At 43.2% G+C, this 23,735-nt stretch overlaps 2 protein-coding genes across 2 annotated transcripts in view; one reads left to right on the forward strand and one right to left on the reverse strand.

Moving 5' to 3' along the window:
* Window positions 1–3,296: 3,296 nt before the first annotated feature.
* On the forward strand, window positions 3,297–5,376 carry LOC308315097 (troponin I, fast skeletal muscle-like; the record flags this gene model as incomplete). Its single annotated transcript, XM_080762926.1, has 4 exons — window positions 3,297–3,419; window positions 3,574–3,663; window positions 4,005–4,184; window positions 5,278–5,376. The coding sequence occupies 4 exons, from the start codon at window positions 3,297–3,299 to the stop codon at window positions 5,374–5,376; spliced, it is 492 nt and encodes a 163-aa protein (XP_080619052.1).
* Window positions 5,377–8,805: 3,429 nt separating this feature from the next.
* Window positions 8,806–23,735, reverse strand: part of mapk8ip1b (mitogen-activated protein kinase 8 interacting protein 1b) — a gene marked incomplete at its 5' end in the record, with an annotated part of 57,553 nt that continues 42,623 nt past the window's right edge. Inside the window, 8 exons of the mRNA XM_080772588.1 lie at window positions 8,806–8,953; window positions 9,387–9,485; window positions 10,398–10,468; window positions 10,727–10,843; window positions 11,119–11,222; window positions 11,971–12,143; window positions 13,934–14,009; window positions 15,054–16,217. Of these exons, the coding sequence (XP_080628714.1) occupies window positions 8,881–8,953; window positions 9,387–9,485; window positions 10,398–10,468; window positions 10,727–10,843; window positions 11,119–11,222; window positions 11,971–12,143; window positions 13,934–14,009; window positions 15,054–16,217 (1,877 nt within the window). The 3' untranslated portion in view covers window positions 8,806–8,880. The remainder of the gene's footprint in view (window positions 8,954–9,386; window positions 9,486–10,397; window positions 10,469–10,726; window positions 10,844–11,118; window positions 11,223–11,970; window positions 12,144–13,933; window positions 14,010–15,053; window positions 16,218–23,735) is intronic.

The following is a 23,735-nucleotide window of genomic DNA, read 5'->3' on the forward strand; positions in this document are numbered from 1 at the left end:
AACCGTGAGTTATAGGATAGAAAAATACAGAAGCACAAATATCTGGGGGATGGATGTCTACTGTCGGATGTGAGGGTGATCTGTGGCGGCATCTGTCTGGGTTGATTCGGCTGATCTGGCTGGTTAGGCGGTTGTTCCCTTCTCCCTCACCATTCCATGTGTGTCCACTCCCGAAGCTCCGCGCTCGGTGTCAGAGGACCTTCCTTCCCCCTGGCTCATCGTTGATGGTAGCTCCACTTCCCCGCTAGGACCCTCAAACAAGCTCAAGGCCCATTTGAAGGACGTAGGGCGGTCGAAGCTCCACAACTCCAAGCACATCCAGAACTGGCACTGCACGTGGCAGTCTGCCTTACTTTTATATTAGTTTGATTTATTTATTTTTATATATTTTATAAACAGACATTACACAACAAGAACATAATAACAAACAACAAAAGAAAGAAAAGAAAAACAGCTCAGGCACAACACTATTGTATAAAATAAAATAAAATAAAAAGATTGAATATACAAAGACATGACAAGGACAATGAACCATAATGAGTGAATCCGAATTTTGATAGACTCCCATTCAAGAAATATACATCCATACAGTACATAAATACATATATTAAAAAGGCAGACAATAGTTATCATAGGCACCAAATCATTGATTGATTGATTGAAATATTTATTAACAGTTTATCAAAACATTTAGAGACGTACAAATAGACACTTCTATATAAGAACAGAACAGGAATTCATCATAATGGAAGAAAAAGGGAAAAGAAACATATACAGTGAGAGGAAAAAAAGGGGGGGGGGATTCCGAATTTACGGGGGCCAGTTTAGAATTGCAGCCTCCGTAGGTGCGGTTTTGAAGGAGTCAAGGGATTTGCATGTCTTAATGACTGTTGGTAGGGCGTTTCACATTTTGGTGGCATAGGAGCGAAAATAATTTAGTCCCTTGTTTGTGCCGAATCTGTGTTTTACATGGTTTGTTGTGGGTGTGGACTTCGTTAACATTAAGGAAGTATTTAGACAGCCAGGTACATGGGTATTTTGGTGGTGTATCGAATCTTGTGGACCAGATTTTTTAAATGGCCCTTAAATTGGTGCTAAAGGAAAGGTTAAAGGGGTCACCAAATTCAGTAGTGCTCCTATCCCTCAGGGAGGATGAATAAGATAAACGTGTCTATTTCAGATATGGCTGACTGTATCTGACAGTCACCCCCCCTTTCAGCACTCTGCTTATGCTATGGGGGGGATCCTGACCATTTGCTTTCCTTGCCTCTTTACTTTCATCCACTCCCTCCCCCCCCCCCCCCCCTCTCTCTCTCTCTCTCTCTCTCTCTGTTGTATTATCCCGTAATATTAATCATCATCATCATCATCATCATCATCATCATCATCATCATCATCATCATCATGATGACTCACGACCATGGAGCACAACTTCAATATTCATTAAAAAAAATCGGGACACATAAAAAATCGGGACACATCACGATATTGTAAAAAAAAAAAGTCAAATCATTCCTGAATTCCTGGTCGATAAGGCCTATATCAACAACCTTCAAACTCTCTCCAACTGTTTACAGGAGTGCCTGGTTCCTAAACCTTTCAGGTCGAGAATAGCAAATCTCCAAGCGCACAACGCTTTGCTTTGCGCCACGTTGCGAGCTTGTAGACCGGCTATTTGGTGCATGGTTACAGTGGTACAGTACTGTATGATTGTGAATGTACTTCTGTTTCAGTGATCCAGCCCTGTGGGGGCTCCTTGACCACCTGTTGAGTCAGAAGTGACAACATCAATAAAGAGAGCCACCTTGATTAGGGCAGCTGTCGCACGCACGCACGCACACGCACACACACACGCACACACACACACGCACACACACGCACACACACACACACACACACACACACACACACACACACACACACACACACACACACACACACACACACACACACACACACACACAGCACCACCATCACCCACAAGGGACATCAGCTGGTGAGGGACCACCGGACCAGTCACCTTAAGCTTTTTAACCATTCCCAATTGAAATGATTACACTAGCCAGTAGTTATGAAAGACAGTATCATGCTACTATAGTATTAGCCTCAGTCTTATAGAGTTTAAGTGAAGTTTCATTAAAATAACTAATTATGTGTTTTATAGTATATGCATGACCATTAATCAGCTAAATATAAGAAATCAGAATCCACTTTTTTATGCATGGGAGCTGCTTGGAATGCCAGGCCCCATGACAAAATATGAGAATATTAAATATTGGCTGCCAGTAGGCCTATAGCTGATGTAATCTAAACAAGAATCTTGCAGTGAGGTATTTAAGAGTTTTGAGGTATTCTTATTCTCGTATCAAAGGGAAATTACCGGAAGCAGACCAGCTACAGTGTCAGCTGTTAGATGCTTGGTTTCGGGGGTATATTGTAAGACCACGCCCCCGAGACCCCCCTCTGGAATGCACAGAAGCAGCAGCATCTGAAGACACCTGGTGGCCTGTTCACCGGTCAAATATAGAAAGACATTGTGCTCCTCCCTCAGAAAAAGGCTGGACTATCTGACTGCAAGGCAGGCAAGTCCTCACAAGGCTCAGATCCTGTTGTGATAGCCAAGGCTGCAGGTAGATCACTGGGCAAAGAGGACTGATCACAGGCAGCTACAGTATAACTTCTCTTTCCCCAGTCAGAGGGTTGGAAATCAGCTTTTTGGTCAAGATGTCAGAGTAAGTGCTATTTTCTTTTTCATGATCATTGTCATTTTAATTGATATCAATGCAGTGGATGAGTTCACATGTAGTTGTGAAGGCCATTCTGCTGAAGCCATGTTTCTTACTCCCAAACCTTTTGTCTTTCTCCACAGCAACAAAAGGATGTCATCAAGCCGCCGTTATCAACTGAAGGTATGTTGAGACAGTGCTGATCATGGCACTCTACAAAAGGTCGTGTGATATGCTTTCATTCACCCCATTCACCCCTCAAGCTCACAATTTGCTTGTAGATCAGCCATGTTCTGCAAAGAGATTCTGGTGTAGAATGCATCGCGTTCACAACGCGATGCATTCTGAGCATGTAGATCTCCTATTTGCACTGAATGTTCACTTGTAGATCTTCTATTAGTTTAGCTATTTATGCCAAATGCTTGCCTATTACAAGCACAGAATAGGGCTGCTATTTCATGTGGTCAGAAATCTAAGTGGAGCAGAAGTAAAAGTTGAATTTGATTTGAATTGAATTGAAATTAATCTAACTTAAATTAAATGTTGATCATCTCTCTCTGGCAGAGCTTGATGCTTCAGGTCGGTGGGCAGTTGGTGGCACAGGCAGCACTGGAGCTGGTGGAGGAGGAGAAGAGATACATGGAGGAGAACTGCCCTCCACTTTCTATCCCTGGTTCTCAACAGGAGCTCCAGGTAATGAAATGAGCACCATGCTGTCCTTGTATAACTTAATCTTTCTTTCTTTCTTTCTTTTTCAAATTCCATAGTGGGGTTAGAGGAGAAATGTCCTGGAGTGCACCAAGATTTTTTTAATTGAATGTGTATCTTCTCTTCCTCACCTCGGCAGGAGCTGTGCAGGAAGTTCCACAAGGAAATTGACCTAGCTGACGACGAGCGCTACGACTCCGAAACCAAGTCGACAAAGAACAATAAGGATGTGAGTAGGAGTCACTACAATGTCTCCTATTGGTCATTTGGTCTCCCCCCATTGTCATACAGGACAAAGATTTTATGAAATTCTGAGAGTGTATATGTACACGTAGATTGGGATCATGCATTGTGGTTTTTGTAGCGTTAAAAAGTAGCATACCAATAGTACAAAGTAATGTAGCCTAAACTATTTCACTGCAAAAAAATTAACTCCAGAGACAGAATTCTGTGTAATAGTACAACACCAACACGAACAGAAAGCATTATCTTGAAATATACAGAATGTTCATGCAGGACAAAATGCTATAAGCAGGTGTGAACGGTCGTTGTTGTTGTCTTGTCTGTCAGATTGACGACCTGAAGATAAAAATCCGGGACCTGAATGGGAAGTTTAAGAAGCCAGAGCTGAAGAAAGTGCGCATGTCGGCCCAGCAAATGCTGGCAGCGCTCCAGCTGGGCTTCAAACAGAACAAAAACATGGATCTGAGGTCCAACCTCAAACAGGTCAAAAAAGAAGCTAAGGAGGAGGTGAGTGGAACCATAAAAGTTATTCTGATTTCATTTCCTAAAGCCTGATTTATATTTATGTCCTATGGCTACGACAGTAGGCTTATCGATCACCAGGAACCAACATAGCTGATCTACAAAGTCATACTCATCAGGCTTCATTATTTTTTTTATCATTTTCTGACAAAAATGACCCTATCACATTAACAGACAACACACAAAATAAGAGAAAGTCTTAATAAAAATCAACCAAGAAAACATTCTTCTTCCTATCATACAAGTCATCATAATGTAAGGCATATTAGGCCTTGTGTTTGTTTCTGTGCACCGTAGATTGTGCATTACATTCACCCATTCACACACCAATGCCGGAGGATACCATGCAAGGCAGCAAGGCACCAACCTGCACATCAGGAGTAATTAGGGGTTCACACTCACATTAGGGGTTTACCCAAGAACACTTCAACACTAATACTTTGGGGGAACCCGGGATCAAACTAAGAACCTTCCCATCCGGCCACTATACCAGCCACCCTATACCTGAGCCACTGATGCAGTTAAAACATGTATGCCATCCAGTGCAGCAATCCTGATTCTGGAGGTAGGCTGTGTCTTTGATTTGTACAGGACCAGGCATTTCAAGATAAACATTCTAAGTACCACTACCAACCATTACTTAGAATCATAACAATCCTTTGGTACCGATATAGATTCGCCATACTGACATTTGGAAGCCTGGGCCATGTACATAAACTGAACTGTTTGGCATGACAAAGAGCCAAGCCAAACAACCTGCCAATTAAATACTGCTCTGTTTCGGCAGTTTGTCTTTGTGGAGGAAAAGGTGCCCTGTATCCTTAGGTGCCAAATAAAGAACTAAAATGTGTGTCTGTGTGTGTGTGTGTGTGTGTGTGTGTGTGTGTGTGTGTGTGTGTGTGTGCGTGCTCGTGTGTGCATGTGTACGTATGTACACCATGAAGCAAATTAATTATACTTGTGCTATGCTTGCATTGCTTGCGTTAATCAAACTCTGTGAGAGCACAACAATTGAGGTTCATTTTGACACTTACAGTGTTGAATTAACACCCCAGAGTTTTATTTGTGTTCCCCCCAGGAGGTGGCAGGTGACTGGAGGAAGAACGTGGACGACAAGGACAAGGCTGGCATGGACGGCAGGAAGAAGCAGTTTGAGACAGAGACAATTACAGCCTGAAAGTGTTCCATGTGCAACCACTGGTGGAAGAAATGCTGATCATTCACTGAGATTTTGTAAAAGTATCAATACTAAAATATAAAGATACTCTGTTGTAAGTAGTCCAGCATAGTAAAAGTAAAAGTCCAGCATTCAAAATGCATTTGAGTAAAAGTAGAACAAGTATTGGCAACAAAATATACTTTAAGTATCAAAAGTAAAAGTAGTACGTTTTCTAAGTGGCGGAGTAGCCTACAAGTACAATATTTGGCTCCCAGATGTAGTGGAGTGGAAGTAAAAGTATTGAAAATTGAAGATAGGCCTAAAGTAAAAAACAACAATGACGGACGTATCAAACACCACCAAACAAATCTTTGGTCATTCTTTTGTTTTTTTTAGGCCACCACAATGTTTTTCCAATGGGAGTCACATGGTTTGACCAAACTTTCAAATTTGTGTTTGATTGCTGATTGCTGGTGTTCTGCCCCTCCCCCCACCAAACATTTGTTTGAGGCCGAGCTGTAGCAATTAAGCCTCCGTTTATGAACTGCTATAATCAGTTTGCATGCCTCAGCCTCTACCTCATGGCTTCGCGTTGCAGCATTCAGAGTATGGGTTTTATGCCGTTCAGACTCCAGAGTCAGACTATGGGTTTTATATAGGTAAGCCTCCCATTGGCTTAGGAGGCAGCCAATGGTCACTACTAGGTCGCTACTAAGTTCGCTAGTAGAGGTTGATCAACATGCAGCTGGCAAAAAAGTACAATATTTTATTATATGTACACACTTACTTTCCACCTGTGCATGCACCCCTTGTTTCTGATGCAACGCTATATCTGCTGTTTTCTAAACAATTACATACAAAATGACTGTGTTGTTCACTATTTAATTCATGTTTATTTATCACAATGTATCCTTGTTGTACTGTAAAGAATTTATAAATTCTAAATCATTGGATGTACTAAATATTTCGTTTGTGTGTTTTGTGTGGCAGTATTTATTGAATTCATAATTTCCTTGTGGAAATGGAACTGCATCGATTACATCAGCCCTCTCTAGTCCACGTGTGCACAGGGGGGGCAAGGGGACTTCTATGTAAACCAAGATTCATTAGCCCCGCTCTAAATAGCCAGCCCGCCCATAACACCCCTAGTCACAATTTTCTGGAGCCGTCGCTGCGTGTGCATACTACGACATTAACATAACAATGAATAATGACAGGACACAATATTCAGCATTAAAAGTTTTAAATAAAGAATAATTCACACATCAGAAAATAATAAAATAAGAGAGAATTTCACATACTACAGATTGATTCCATACAATATCTGTAATTACAATTATTAAATTATTTATTTATATATGGCCTGTCTGTACACCATTTTGTCAAAGCTCCTGCTGCATAACATTTCACATACATCTGCCTGATTTACTGGGATAAGATACAAGATAACGGCTGCAATCAGTAACAATGGCTGACTTCCTTGTAGACTTTAGGAAGCTGTCTTTTGACAAAGACCACTGAAAACAACAAACAAGGGGGAGGGGTTTGTGATATGACTGCGCTGAGAATTTTTTCTTTCTTTTTCTTTTTTTTTACAGAAATTCCATTTCTTGTAAGCAGTAGATCACATATTTATTTAGCTATATACTTAATTAATGTTAAATCATGGAGAAGGCAGTAAGAAGTCCCCTTTGTCAGCCATTTTGCCTTTGTCTTTGCCACATCAAACACACACCCTGCCGGAACGCAATTTGTTTCCCATCTCTAAAATGCAGCACACACACTTTGTGGTAATTGCTTGAAAATATTGTAATAATGTTAACTCTGAAAAGTTACAATAATCAGATGGTAAGAAAAAGAGGCACTACTAGTGAAGATCTGAAAGACACCAATGTCTTCCTCGCTTTTGCTTCCTTATGAGCACCGTTTGGACTGCACAGAGGGTAATATCCTCTCATATGGTCGCATTCAACCCGTGTTAGATTTTGAGTGGATATGACAAGTAGAATGTCTATTTGTTTCTGGTGTTGCAAAAATGGAGGATAATCTGATCACCTCATCAACCAACAATCTTCATCTAGTTAGGGAAAATGTCTACTCCAAATTTGTTTCAATAGATTTCAAACCCAGACTCTTCGAGTTCCTAACGACTTAAACCCCTATAATATATACTATGTTGATGGAGTTCCATGGGTCTGTACCGTGGTCCCTTTTTCCCCCTCTATATCAAATCTCTTGGCCAAAAATAGCTGATCTACAAGTGTTTCGATGCCTTTTAAGAATGTAGCTATTTTCCGCAAATGTTTGCCTATCTTTTCCAATTATAGGAAGAAAAATAGGGTTGCTAGGGTTCATGTGGTTGAGCCTGGTTGCCTGGTCTCTGTAAGGGAGACAAATAGCTATTAATGGAGGCCGTTGTATTTGCACTATTGTAGAAATAGTGTCACCAGAAAGGCCATACACCATTCACCATAGAGAAAAGTGTACTTCCATCCACTGTCAGGTTAAGGGGCACAATGGGCTATGCTATTTCTGAAGCTATTTAAACCCTTTCAACTGAAACTTTGATTCCATACATACTGTAGCTATGCATTGTAAATTATCTTATTCTGCTCCCAGGCCTATGGTCCATTGTCCCATTAAGTCTAACCATCACTGTGGCTGTGTTGACATGATAGTTGCTTTATTGTGGACAGTCTGAGATTACCAGCATAATGTTTCATCATGGCTCTTGATCTCTTTCCTCTCTCTGCTGAATTCTTATCAACATCTAAATTCTGCAGCATACTCCATATGAAGGCTTCAGCAGGTCAACAAGAACACAATTAGGTCATTGCAGAGCAAACAAACGCAGTGCCTTGTTCAGGTTCGTTTCGAACTAGCCGAACGCCACAGCAGAGACACCAAAGCGAACACCGTGCGTGATTTGGTCAGACACTCAATGCGCTCGTCATTTATACTGCTTTATTATTGCAATCTGCCAGCAACGTAAACATGGGCAATTTTGAGAGAAAGAAAGGTTGAGTCAGGAGTTTAGGAGGTAGAAACTACAAACCTCTCCAATCCCTGTCTGATGGCAATTCATTAATGCAGAGAGATTACACATTGTCCACTGTCTGTCTCCAGAAATGTCAACATCTCCAAGATAATTTATGTCAAAGCACTTCGGAGGTTGATGTAAACAAACAGCAGAGATCCATAGTCCAATCGCTGTTCCGGCACTTTATACAGTAGGCGGGGTGTAACGTTCAAATCGAGTATAAAACTGTTTTGTCTTCGAGAGAGCTTTGGCTCAGCAAGACCTGCCAAAGCCGAGATAAGTTTAACTTTGTTTGTACTTTGTAGTATGCTGCAGGCTTTAGTCTCGAACAAAGCATCCTAACACCACCCATGTCTCTCCTTCTGCTTATTTTTCAGAAGTATTAGTTTGTGATTTATCTTTTCTTTTAAAGATATGTTGGTCCTCCATGCAACATTATGTTATGATACAGTGTACTGTACAGGGTGTAAGGCAGGGTGGAGCTATTCCAGGTAGATATCCTCTGTTGGGCAGGAGAATTCCACAAACTCCTTATAGTATAACTGGAAGGCTTTCCTGGAGGTCAAGAGAACGTTTACAGTTAGTATTATAGAGCTTGCAGTGATACTTAACTCTACAGTACCTGTAGGTAGGTAGTTATTCCAAAACTGGTAATTGTGTCAAATGTCCTAACCAGTTTGAATTTGAAAGCTACTCTCTCTCAGTCCCACTTTCTGCCTTTTATTACACCTAAGAACATTATGGCTAAACGTGGCTAGTCAGAGGCAGCATGCACTATGAGTATGTACAAAACCTTTGTGGTTTGGTTAATGTTTACTTTGTAGTGGACTGTCACGGTCCATTTCGACCTGTTGGGATGCTACCAGTTTGTTGTGCGGGGTGCTATAGTAATAGTAAATGTAGTAAATGTGGCTCTAGAATTTCACTTTAAAACATGCACAAATGTATGTCAAATGAAGGTTTGAAGCTGTGAGGAAGCCAAACTCACCCTACTGACTCTGCCATGGGTTTGGTGGAATTTTCAGAAACGAAGACATGGCAGGCAAACCTCTGGTCTGCTGGGTGCTTGGTGATGAAGCCAAAATACCTGCAGACAAGACATACAACTTATTTGACTCCAAACAGGTTCATCAGCACGATAAAAATATGTTCTCAACTCTTCTTGATACACAACCAGGCATATCAGGAGTTATTCAACTTAAACAAAAAAACAAAGAGTTATAGGCCACCATGGGGAGATTTCTTTTTGAGCGGTGCCTCCACTCCATTACGCAGCTAACCCTATGCATGACGCATGGGGCGGCGGTGGCTCAGGGGTAGAGTGCCTGGATGGGAACCGCAAGGTTGCCAGTTCGAACCCGGGCTCCCCCAGAGGTTACTGTCGAAGTGTCCTTGAGCAAGACACTGAACCCCTAATTGCTCCCGATGTGCTAGTTGGTGCCTTGCATGGTTTCCGCTGCCATCGGTGTGTGAATGGGTGAATGTAATGCACAATCTATGTAAAGCGCCTTGGATAAAGGCGCTATATAAATGCACCATTTACCATTTACCATGTCCCTATGTGTTGGTAACTCTGACATTTCCCGACTGTTTCGGATGCAGGAAGGCTCGCCGGAACTGGGGTGGCCCCCTGGGCGCATTCCTGGGGGTCCCAGGAATGCGTACCATGTGGGGGTCCCCCCCAGGGACCCCCACATGGTACTGTAACTGTCATTTCTCGACCGATTCGGATGCGGGAAGGCTCGTTTAAATGGAATGGGGGTTGTTCCTTGGCTTTGTGGGAATGTGCATGCATCCCAGGAAGCAGGTCCTGCATTCATGATGTGTGGCATTATGTCTATATATACAGTACACGCACACACACACACACACACACACACACACACACACACACACACACACACACACACACAATGCTGGGTCAGGCTACTACCTAAGCTACTGAAACTCAGAGGGCTCCTTGAATGTTATATGAAAACGGTCCCTGCCCTTTACTCACTTGCTGTTTTTGGGATGATAGCCACAGAAGGAGACGTTCTTCAAGTGGAAGAAGTGACTGCACTCATTACTCTGTGGGCAGAGATAAGCAAAATATAACAGTTCAAACAGAGTGTAGTGTGACATAAAACCCTTACTCCAGACCCCAAAACAGACATTAAGCACCTGACTCCATATTTTAATACGGTGGCATAGTGCTTTAATAAAGGCTTTTAGCAACTTTCCTTGGAGTACCCCAATAATGCCCACAGGAGGGCAATGCACTTTTAATGGTCTGACGTGTGTGTGCGTGCGTGTGAAAGACAGAAAGACAGAAGTTTCATGTCTCACCCTGTCACAGGCATAGTAATCATCCTGCACCGCCAGCTTGATGCCTTTCACGCTGATTTCCACAATACAAGTAGAAGGTGGGTTGTACTGGACTGTCATCCTCCTGTTGGTGGCGATCTGTGGGCAGTCACACAGATGACAAATACATCTCATGTTTAAAAGTCTTGAGTGTGACAGCATCCTCCATGGCTTAAGGAAGTAGCCTGGATAATAAGCCAGACCGAATCAGCCGTTGGCAAAAAAATAATTGCCATACCACACGACAGTGTGATTTGAGTCTGGCTTATTAGCCAGGCTATTAAGGAAGTGGATTAGGCCAGCAGTAATAAAGTATGGTCGAGTACTATGTTCTTACATTTGCATTCACATAATGTAAGTCTCGTACACTATACCTTCTGCATAGCTGCGCACAGAACATCATTTCCTTTGTGATAGGGCACCTGGACTGAACCCAGAAATTTAAGTCTGTATCCATCCATCCATTCACTGCTCTTTACTGTAAAAAGGGCAGAAATAAGCAAAACAAGGACGGTTAATCCATAACCTGATACACTTGACTTTTGACTCTGACTCACATGAAGGTGCCAACCTAATTTTTACACCATACAGTGCTCAACCACTGCACTGATATCACAGAATTTGTACACTACACTGACATTAAATCTCACCATTCATTTTCTTGGTTCAACTCATCAATCTACAGTATTTTTCATGTTTGTAAAATAGGTATTTAACCATACTGTATACCTTGGTGAGCATACAGACCCCCACAATATGTAACTGTTTTTAGATTTTTGAAATTTGAGATTTTGAAAATTGTTTTAGCTTTTTATTTGTAAACCTATTTATGTAATTCACATGTATACCTTTTTTCTGATCTTCTGATGTATTGTGATGTTTTGTTTCTATGTAATTGTATTACTCGACAACACTGAAAATGAGTTTGATTACTCAGTGTAATTTAGAGAATAAATTAAACTTGAATGAATGAATAAAGCAGTGATGACTTTAGGTTAGAGGAGCGTGCTTGTGACCGGAATGTTGCCGATTAAATCTGGGTGCTGAAATGTAATGAGCAATCCTCCCCTGCCTCCCCATTAAATACCATCTGTTGAAGTGCTCTTCAACAAAAATAAAAGAACAAAATAAAAATAAAAGAACAGAAAAAGAAACGACCCCCTGTATTAAATGGCCCACCTTTTGTGTCATGGGTTCAGGGAATAAAACAGACAGTGGTAACGTACCATTGTAGTTCTCTGAGTCCTTGTTCACCTCCATAGCGTAGTATGCAGGAAAGACGCCGCGGGCACCCGTGCGCATATTGTAGCCCTCGTACCAGAAGTCCTCTGCCTGGACCTCTACCAGCAGCGGGTCATCCACATCTAGCTCTAACTCATCATCATGTCGGGGAACAAACCTGCCACAGCCACAAATGAAAAACATATAGTATTGCACTTTGATTCGGTCGCATACTGAGAATACAATTTCACAGTCCCAAGATACAAATTGGAATACATTTGTACTGAATGCTTGAGCAGTAGAGGTTTGGTTTCCCATGGCGAAGACCCTTGTGTAATCATTGTTTACCATTTGATGAATCTTACACAACACACCATTATCTACACGTATGACTGTATATAATCTAGCCTACTGGCTACGTATAAATACAGCCAGCACAATTTGCACCCTCGCACGCACGCACGCACGCACGCAATATTTCAGACAAAAGACGGATGAAGTGAGTGTCAGTAATGTAGTGTAAGAGTGTCTGGCCGGGGAAGACCAAAGCCTGCAAGAAATAACTGTTAAAGTAAATCTGGTGTCATCTGTAGGCCTATATTTCACATCAAGTCAATGAATGAATGTCCACTGTTACAGAATTTATACAAGGCCAATGTGTACATTAACTGTTAATTACCTGGTAATTTCTGTTGTATCTGATTTGGACTGTCAAGTGTTTAACTTCATGACAGGGGGTCTCGTCACAGGCTCCTGTTGTTTTTGTCAGCAGCTGTTCCAAGGGCTATTTTCTACTTCACTATTCTCTCCTGTTGTCAGTTTGTTGAGATTTGGTAACATCTGATTCTGTATTCTTGACCTGTCAGCATCTTTGTTGTAGTGTCTCTCAGTCCACTCCATACCAGGCATAAAAGGTGTCTAAGATGACACCTCAGGGGGCTTTGGCCCACGGGTGTTTAGCCCAACTGGGGCTAGAGGGGTGTGGAGCCCAGGCCAGCTCCTGCTGTGATGATCATCTCTGAATACATTTTGTCAAGCCCTGACCCTTCTGTGGAAACATTGTTTTCCCATAACAACACTAAGCATTAACTGACTTTAATGTCCACAGGTGGGAATTGTCTCCTGTGACAATGAGCGGTGCAATTTGCCATGAGTCTCACACTGAATGTGCTCTTTCTGTGAGTTCAGCAATATTACCAACGCCTTTCTAATCAGTTTGTTGACTCATGCTGAGTCTGTTGGTACACAAAATGGTTTGACATAAAACTGGAGGCAAAGGGGGGAAAACACCACAAAAGAAACATGTCAGGATTGTCAGCCACATGAGGAGGTCAGAGCTTTGCCAAGTTGTCCACATTGGCCAAATTCTTAGAATTGGCTGGAATTACCCTGGAGAGAGAAAATGTCTGCCAAACCAGCTGCATCAGAGGGGGTGGTCTGCAGTTAGCTGGTTAAGGCCTCTCCTCTGCGTAGCAGAGCAGCTGCAGAGGCGGGTACAGGCTTTAGTTCACTTCCGACACACCAAAGGGCCGACAGTCATTAGAGTCTAGACCGACAACGTACCCCAAACCCTAACCTTACCCTAACCGCAAGCACAACACAGCGCATGTCAGAGCGACGGGTGATTACTCGACCGCATGTCGGACCTTTGGTGTGTCGGATAAGCGTGCGCAAACTGCGCACCCCACCACGGCATGAATTAGCTTGGAAATCCATTGTCAGCTATTTTTTATCAATGATGGACAAAACCTCCTAACTCCATTTGAGCTGGGAAAATAAATACATTTTGGAGTTAGCTGGTTTCTTCCCGACAGCAGCTAAATGTTAGTTTGCTTGGCTCATGCTTGACAAATGAGGCCCACTGGCCACTGCACTGAAAGAACATTGATGATGGTGATGGTGAAGACTGTGAGAGTGGATTTGACTGATTGCTGATTTGACTGTGCAAGGGTAGTTCTTCTATCTCACCTGTACACAGCTCTGTGGGTCTGGTCTCTCTCTTCTCCGTTGACAAGACAAGAAAACAGACCAAAAGACTCTGCGCCTTTAAAACAAGCAAGGAAAAAAGGGCAAGAAATTATAAATAAATGAAGAGTTGTGATTTTTCACTGTCAGGCACCGTAGCATGCTAGTAGGGAAGATTAACCCATTGAAAACTCAATAAAGTCTTTCACTGTGCAACGTTAAACTCATTGGGCAAATTACATTCAACTCAATACAGAGATTTCAGTCTATTAATCAGCTTTAATAAGGCATGAAACTGGTGAGCCTTGTGCATTTCTATCTATGGCCCCCAGGATGCTCTGGCCATCTGATATACAACGCCTGGGTGATTCTAATGGCTCTGTGATCGCTGCTTTCTAACAGCCTCTTAAGAACATTGAGCACATCCAAGATAAGGACTGTTAGAGGAAACTACAACCCACACATCTGCCTGCCTGCCTGCGTGCCTGTCTGTTGGCCTACTACAGCCTGATTGGGGGGTTTGAGGCACTAGGCACCTTAACCACACCAAAGGGTCGCCCGCCGTGCAACTCCTTGCAACATGCATCTACTTGCGCCGACTTGCGGCAGAATGGCGCTTGAACTTGCAAATACAAGCACCACCGACATGCAACAGGACATATCCCAACTAACACCGTCTCAACCCTTTGGTGTGGTTTGGGCTATACAGGTGGCTCTCTAAAAAAATATATATATTTTGTATATATTTTGTGTAAATGTATACTAGACCTACTTGGGAACAATGCAACTTGGGAACATAATGATATACGTTTTAACTGTCAGCTGGTGTCCCACATGGAGATCTGTGTATGTGCCTGTGTGCCTGTGTGTGAAGACTGCAAACTGAAAAGTATACTAATGCCTGATTGGTTGAGCCTCAATTGGCTGAGGCAGAAGCTGGAAATTGCACAGGTGAAAGGAGTTTATATGATAAACTGGAATTACAATATGCCTGCTGAGCACTGATGCTTAAAATAGAATCATAGGATTTGTTAAATTTCTATATATTTCAAGTTATATATATATGTGCAAACATTGCTCCAGCTGCTCTAGTAGCTAGCATGTCATGGGGGCGGTGACTTACTGGAGGATCGCGAATGTCCGTTCATGAAGACATTGAGAAACTTCTTGGAGAAGCTCAGGTCCGCCTCCGGGGTGGAGTCATCCGACAGGCAGGCTGTGGCCTCCCTCTGCACGCCGCCCAGCCTCTCTCCATCCTCGTCCTCAGCCTCGTCTTCCTCCCCCTCTTCCTCGTACTCCTCCCCGATTGCTGACTCATAGGGCGGCGACACGCAGTTGTCGTACACGGTGGCGCAGTCGCTGTCGTCGCTGTATCCCTGGTAGCACTGCCGCAGGCTGACCAGCTCCAGCTGGGAGTGCGAGTCCACCACCAGCGTGTACTTGACCGAGTCGTACGACAGCCCACTGGCCTCCGAGCTCATGGAAGTCCGTGTCGGGGCGGCCTCGCCCTTCCCCCTGCCCCTCCTCGCCATCCCGTCCATGATGATCCTGTCGACGTCCTCGTCCTCTGGCCCGTAGGCGTCGTCGCTGGCGTCCACATACTCCACCCCGGTGCCCGCCCGTAGGACCGCCCCGGCGCCCATCCCTCCTCCTCCTCCCATTGTCCTCAAGCTGAGGTCCAGGGCCTGGGAGGAGGGGGCCGGAGGCGCCGACGGCGTCATGCCGGCCGGTGGGGTGATGAGGGCCTCCACGCAGGAGGCGTAGGAAGGCGGGGGCACATATACCTCGTCGTCCTCCTCGTGGATGGAGGCGTTTGTCCGGTCGGGCAGGGGCGGCTGGTAGGGCGGAGGGCCCTCCGTGTCCGAGCTGATGGACATCCGCCCCTGCTCCGCCTGCTGGGAGAGGAACGGGCGGTCCTGCTCGCACGGCGGCTCCAGCGGGTCGGCGGAGCGCTGCACGGGCGTCAAGTAGATCTCCTCGGTGGGTTCTAGGCGCACGTCTGTGTGGTAGCGGATCCTCTCCCTGTGGTGCCCGCCGCCCCCATCCACCTTCCCCGCGGGGTGCAGGGGGGCTGGGGTGTAGTTCTGGGGTGGCGGCGGGGCAGGGGGCCTCTCCTGGACTTTGGAGCGAGTCCCCGCCGCAGCAGAGGAGCCGCAGTGCGTGTGTCCGGAGGAGTGCGTGTGTCGGCACGGGGCGTCCGTGGAGGTGCCGCGGTCTTTGGTCTGCGCGCTGTGCACCGTGTCCTCGTCACTCAGGCAGCTGTGCTCATGGGGAGGGGTGAGTTCGCCTGCGAGGGGAGGTGAAGTCACGCAGAAGGACAAGCATTCCCACACGCAAACGCACACGCATGCACAGCAGCACACGCAAGCGAAAACCAGGCAGACGCAAATACAGAACAAGCATGCGTACAGCGATAAACAAAGCCACAAGCAAACATGGAGAGATGACAAGCAAACAGACACAGAGAGACATATGAAGACAGACATGGTCGCAGATGTGCAGCACAAAGATTAGAAAAACAACAACATTTTAACAGAAAATGAAAACCACACAGGACACATTCACATACACACAAACATGCAAGACACATACACACACACACACACACACACACACACACACACACACACACACACACACACACACACACACACACACACACACACACACACCATATACCAGGGACACAAACAGACAGATGGAAATAGGAGAAGAGAGATCAGTGGTTAGGTAATGAACATAGGGATTATGCAGATACATCTCCATTAGTCATCACATTTGGTGGACAGTCAGCAAGGAAAAATGTATAATTGTAGTATTGGCAATTGTAGTATTGGCAACTTCAATCTCTATAATATCTAAAAGTGACTTTGATAAAATAAAATAAAATAAAATACAAATTCCTGGTTATTTTTGCACCGTACTATTATGCAGTATGCATTCAATAGAGGTAATATGTATACATTATGCATTGTGATGGATAATTACTGTACATGTCAGCTACTGTACAAATACGGTATACTTTACACTGTATATTGTACATGGACAAATTAGACATACAGCGCGCACACACACACACACACACACACACACACACACACACACACACACACACACACACACACACACACACACACACACACACACTGTCACGATCCGTGACATGTGTTGGTTTTCATGTTTTCCAGTTATGGTTTGTGTTTTACTTTTCTGTTGTGTTCCTCTGATTTATATGTTACTTATATGAAGTATTGTGTTCTTGTTTTCCTAGTTCCTGTTTGTGTTTTGCTTTACCCTTGTGTGCTTTTAGTTTGTAGAATTGTTCATAATGTTTCCTGTCTGTCTTGTTACTGTTTGCCTCCCTTGTCAACCTGTGCTGTGATTAGCCTAGTGTTTCCACCTTGTCCTGTTTGTTCCCCAGCCTATCACAGTGCTGTTCACCTGTGCCCTTGTGTATTTCTACCCCCCCTGATCCCAGTGTTTCCTTGCTAGTTCATTGTGGTATGTTGCGTGTGTCTTGTCTTGACACCTTTTGTGCTTCCAGTGATTTTGTTTGTATTCTAGTTATTTTGAGTTATTAAACCTTTTGAAATGATCTGCTCTGCCTCTGCCTCCTCCTGCATTTGGGTCCTACAAACTCTCCTGACTTGAACCGCGACAGAATGAACTAGCCATTCTGGACCCAGCGGAGAGAGGTTGTTTTTCCTGTTTTTTTAAGGATGCTAGTCTGGAGCCAGCCAAGTAGACCAACTGCCATGGCAGACAATCCATGGTCTGCTACTGTCCAGGCCATGCCCCAGTCTATCAGACCTGGGTTTGTGGCCCTCCAGTCTGTCTGTCCGTATCCTGCATTCCTCCAACTGGCCTATGGTGAGACCGATTCAACACAACCTTCTTTTGTGGTGTCTCACTTGGCCTCATTCGGAGTGAACCAGCGGTCCTCCAGGAGGGGGCGTGATCCTCGTGGCTCCCGACGCCACCATCACTCCCCACTGCCCAGCATCCAGTGTGTCTCGCTGCCCAGCGCTGCCGACGCCTTAACTGATGCCTTGTCGGCTTAGAGTATATATGAATAGAGACGGCACCCAAGTTCTCCTCCCGTCCACTTGCATTGAGTTGCTCAGAAGCGCATGAGGCGAATCCACTCCTCCTTCCGGTTTAGGAGCCCTGTGCATTCTGGATTTTTGCCCTCAAACACATGAACGCGCGACGACCGACACATGAACTAGCATCGTGCGTGTTTGCGTGTGCGTGCTACTCGTGGTGAACGCGCATCGCTATGTTGGCAGCAGACTCGTCTTAACCTGACACTGCCAGCTGGGGGCGGTATTGAGTAGAAAGCTTTTTGGATCGGGTCAGCGTCAGATATAGGCCTTCTATGCCAGGCATAGATGGTATAGGATCGTCTGCCCCCCCAGTGTTTTCGGAAAGGAAATATAAAACCATAGCTGTTTTTATCATATTAGCATTTTGAATAGATTAAGAACATGGATGTATCTGATTCTTTAAATTCGTTATTTTTATACACCTCTATGAACTGTTTACACACCATATAATATAATATTAATGCAATAAACTGAAGTTCATTCCAACTTGTGTTATTGTGTGGTGCAGTGCTGCAGTTGAATATTTGCTTTTAAAGGGACTTTATACTTTTGCTAATTCACATTTAGAAGAAAGTGAAAATATAGGCTACATACATTTTACAAATACACTTTACTTTTCTTTTAAATATGTATCAGACAACCAACAAATGTAATACAAACTATATATTTATATAACAAAATAATATTTAAAGTGTGACAATATTGTCACAATTGTAAAATTGTAATTGAAAAAGAATGTCAATATAGTTTAAAAAAGAGCACTTTGACACTTGTCATGCCAATTTGCGCACCACTATGAGCAATGACTTTTTAGACATATTACTAACAAAAATACCAAATCGTACATGATCTACTGCTTGACCAGACAGATATTGTTTTTGGTTCTTTAGACAATATGAACATATTCCAATATCTGATATGCAGAATAAATGCTGCGTAGGCTATTCTATGCCATTCAGGTTCATATATGTGCATAGGAAATATGTCTCAAAACTCAAATATAGCTTATATAATGTAGACATAATGTAGGGCATCATCCAATAAACAGACAATAGACCCCACACAAACATTCAATACTTTATTATATGTTGCAAAAGGAGGAACAGGTACAGATTAAAATCAAAAGAAAATAATTATAAGACAAATTCTTTTAAAATATTTGTTTTGCATACATCTATCAAACCATTCATAATAAATAAGTAGAAGCAGTCACATCCGACGTGAGGCTTGGAGAGAACAAAGAGACCATGGGTTGGTATGGCTGGGGTAGAAGAGAAGAACAATAATTAACAAGGCCAGAATATGAATGAACAGTGGGATGAGTACAGTTTATTTGTATTTATTAATTTAATCCTCACACAAAGAAATATTCCCTGACCACTTTCTGGGCTTGTTTTATTCAAAAACAAACAAAAAAACCTCTAGTCTTCAAAGCTATGATGTAGTGTAGGTAAAGCTGCCAATTATGCTTGGAGCCCAGGACAAGTAGTCAAAAATCAACTAGCAAGTTTAAGAGGCAACTTCACCTAATCTAGATTGTAGCTTTAAGGGACTGAACAATACTGTTTAAAAATATATCATTTCCCAAAAGGGAAAAATGAACTCCATCACGCAGAAAGAGGCCAGGGCGGTCAAACTTTATGTCAGGGTGAGCCACAAAGCTCCCTCCCAAACCTCTAACAAAAGCACTGATCTCATAGTTCACCCATTTTCTGGCCTTGTTAATTGCCCCCGGATTTGCAGCACCCCACTGGTGTCTCTGGGTGATCTGTGAGAAAACAATTCCCATGTTTGGGAACTGCTGGTGGAGGTGCTGCAGGTCCCTCTTCATCATTGTGGCCAGTTCGATGCTCTTCACCTTTCCCAGGTCGTTGCTGCCACAATGAATCAGAAGGACATCCGGGGGTGTTCTTCTACTCTGAAGGGATTGCTGGAAGTAGGGGAGGAATTTGATCCATCTCAATCCACCCCAGCCATACCACTGGACCTGGGCATCCAGTCCCAGATTGGTACCCATGGTCTGCTGGGCTCTCTCCTTGCCACGCCGGATGTAACTGCTCCCCATGATCCACAGTGTCTTCTCTGTGGATTACAAAATAACAATTTCAATTATTTTACATTGATTATTATTATTATAACAACACAGTAAGTAATAATACCATTTTGTGCCAAGAGGTGGCAGTATGCCAAGATATCAATGAAGTTGTTTATAGAGCAGTGGTTCTCAAATGATTATTTTTGCTCAGGTCACATACTGAAAATATAATTTTCAGCTAAGACACACCTACATTACATTCTTCCTTTATAGAACCTTACATTTATGTCATCTTTCCCCCTAAGATACAGTATGTCACTAGCATAAATGAGAATATAGGCTTATTATGTTTGAGGGGCGCTAGCTATGTCCAGTTTTTTAGTGTGTGTCCACAAACATTGTCCTACACAAACATTAAATTCACATTGACAATGAACGGACAATCTTACGTCATAGTGTACATTTTACGCCACCTAGTGTAGGTGAGGATGCAAATGCTGATTGGCCGGTATGAGATGATGTATGATGACGTATGATGATAAGAGTGCCCTTCACTTCCCACGGGTGTGTGTTAAAATAAATACAAATTATCTACATTCTGCATTGTGTTCGGGTAGGACAAGCTCTCACCGTTGGCCATCATTGGGGACTGAAGCATCTGGCGGGGGGGCCCTGGCTGACTGTCGTGTCTGAGTGGGGTGGCGTTGGGACCCAGTCGGCCCTGCATGGCACCCTGCTGCCCGGGGCCAGAAGCCCCAGGAGGAGCAGACCCAACCCAGCTCTCCTGCTGCTGCTGCATCCCTGGCCCATGACCCATGAGTCCTACATGGAAGAAACACAAAGCCACGGCTGACAGTAAGGAACACAGCAGATGCCAGAAGAACTACAGATGCAGTATTGGTCTGAGACATCCACAATATAGATCTAGATGTGACATAGTTCTGCTCCAATGTGGTTGCCCCTACATTTCCTGATCAAGGAAGTGAGTCACTCTCTGCCAGCTGTGACCAGAGAGAGAGAGATAGATATAAGCCACAGAACTAAATCACACATAGGCTACTGTAAAAGAGGCTTTACACTATATGTCTGTGACATAAAGTGGTTTGGCGGCCTGTGGTCGCCCTTAAACCATCTCGCTGCTCGTTTTTCTGGGGAAATACGCATATAACATGTCTGCCGACCTCAAGCCGACCACTCGGTCCCATGGTTCTTCTATTCTATATTTTGTGTTAATGAGAATAAGGTTAGAAATAAGTTAAGGTTGTAATATGCCTTGTGTATTCTGTATTCTGTATATCAGTTCTTTCTATATATCAGCAAAGTGCAGATTTTATGTTAAGACATTGAGAGTTGTTTCTAAAATAAGTTGGAATTGATAGAGCTAGACAGCAATAAATATAACTAACTTTGCTGTAACATAAAATGATATAAAGATCCACCCGTCTTTAAATGATCATTTGTCTTAATGCAGCCAGTTGCATTTGTAACTATGCTCTCAGAGAGTTATGGAGGTCCTTGACATTTAAACATTTGAGAATCACTGATTTCTAGACGATGTGACTATGTGGCAAGAACAACGTACACGCGGGCCATCTCCACCCACCTGAAAATAACTATAGAGTTGACATTTAACATTAACACCAGTGTCCACTGTCCATATTCGGGGACGGGGGATATTTGTCCCAAATAGCTGAACTACAATGAGCTTGTAGATCAGCTATCTTTTTATTATTCTGCGGCACCCCTGGACTTGTGTCACAGTACCTTTGAGAAATCCTGAATTAAAGACTTACTTTCTCGAGGTCTTTCCTCTTCCTGTCTAGCAGTGGCTGACGCCTGCAACTCCTGCATCATTGGATTTCTAGAATGGAGAATTCCAGAAGGAAAAGCATTTGTTTAAAATACGTTCTGCTATTTTCAGCACCCAGAACACAACACACTATTATTTAAAAATAACAGATCACCTGTAGTAAACCTGTCCAAATAGCCTCCTCCTAACTGCAATTTATGGAGCTCTCTACATGCAACATCAGGTCAGGTCCATATCAGCCTAAATCAGCCTAAAGAGATTGTGGTTTTGGAGATCATGGTCTCAAAAATGTCAGAAACTTCAGTACCATTGGGTTCTGCTTGTGGGGCTAACTTTGAATCTAGCAGTAGACTAAAGCTGAGTCCTTATAGTTTGTCTGTCTTGTACTGTCCAAATCGAACTTTGTAATTCTTACTCTTACAATCTGCAAAGTTAGCATTCCTGGCCAAATGCATATTATAATACAACGTCTTCAATTAATCAATGGCTGTCAAATAGCCTTGTTTGTTAACCATGCATGGATGCATGGAGATGGTGAATGTCTCGACTACCCTGAAACTAAGTTGTGATTGTTTGTTTTTGTGCATTTTTTAATGTAGCCTTGGTACGTGAAACATAATTTACCGTTCAAATAATAAAATCAGATTTTACAAACCTTGTGTAGAAATCGCGGACATGGACAACCAAAAGGGCAGTAGCCTGCAGCCGTTCAAACTGCGTTCAAATAAAAACAGGCTCAGAGCTAGCCTGTCAGTGAAGATATTAGAGTATAGTGAAGATCCGTATTCCATTTCCTTCAGCCAAATTGCCAATCCCGACCAAAGTTGACGCATCTTTACGTGCATTACACATGTGGTCACTGTGGGGGAAGGGCGATCCATACGTTTGGCCGGGCGTGGCAGTTTTGTAGTTGAGCGGCGCGGACTTAGAGCGGGGACTGGGAGACATTTTAAATTCTGTTGTTATAGTTTTGTACACTTGCTTTAACAAAAGATGCCTAATATCTGTACTTTGCCCAATTGTTCCAGGACTCGCAGACGAGGTGCCCTCGGTCCGCCAGGAAAACCGAGGGTTTCTTACCACAGGTATGTTATTTTTTGCATATTTTAAAGCGTATAATGACGATATTAAATTGTATTAAGACAAATAATTCGTGGCTGCTCTCTCGTTCCATTTGACACAAACGATTTCACAGTAGTGTGATAATGACATAGCTAATGATGCAATGCATTTAGCCATTTAAGTTATTTATAACTCTGCTTCTGCTGTGATTTCTTATCGTAATATGATCAATATCACTACTTCTTCTTCCCTACGATTCTCTAATAATCTTCCATTCTTGCAAGTTGCTGCATGTTGCAATGCTAGGATTAATAGGCTACCATGAGGAACTGTATGGGAAGCCGTTTAGGCCAGAAATGCAGTCTGCACCATAGAGTTATTATACATATATATACTCTAAGGTTTGCACATGTACTTCAATTGCACATACATATCGACACTTGCACATACATGCATTTGAGCTTTTACCTTATGTTGACTCAAATGATGGCTATAATATCACAATTGACTCACTTGGCCACTTTTCTGCACTTGAAATTGTGCAGTACAATCTTAGCATATAGCTTATCCCTATTGATATAGTAGGCCTAGGCTATTTATATTTATACTCTAAGCCCTAAGGCTACAATTAATAGCCTAGGCCAAACATTGGATGCATATTGTTTTTGATGTATTAATCAACAGGAGCCTACCAGTACCTTTTGGTGTACTTTTATCAACCAATTTATGAAGCTAAATTGATTTGACATAAAAAATAAATGAATTAAAGGGGATTTTGTGTGTGAATTCAGC

Source organism: Protomyctophum bolini (assembly GCF_963924005.1).
Source record: "Protomyctophum bolini genome assembly, chromosome: 1".
Classification (NCBI taxonomy): domain Eukaryota; kingdom Metazoa; phylum Chordata; class Actinopteri; order Myctophiformes; family Myctophidae; genus Protomyctophum; species Protomyctophum bolini.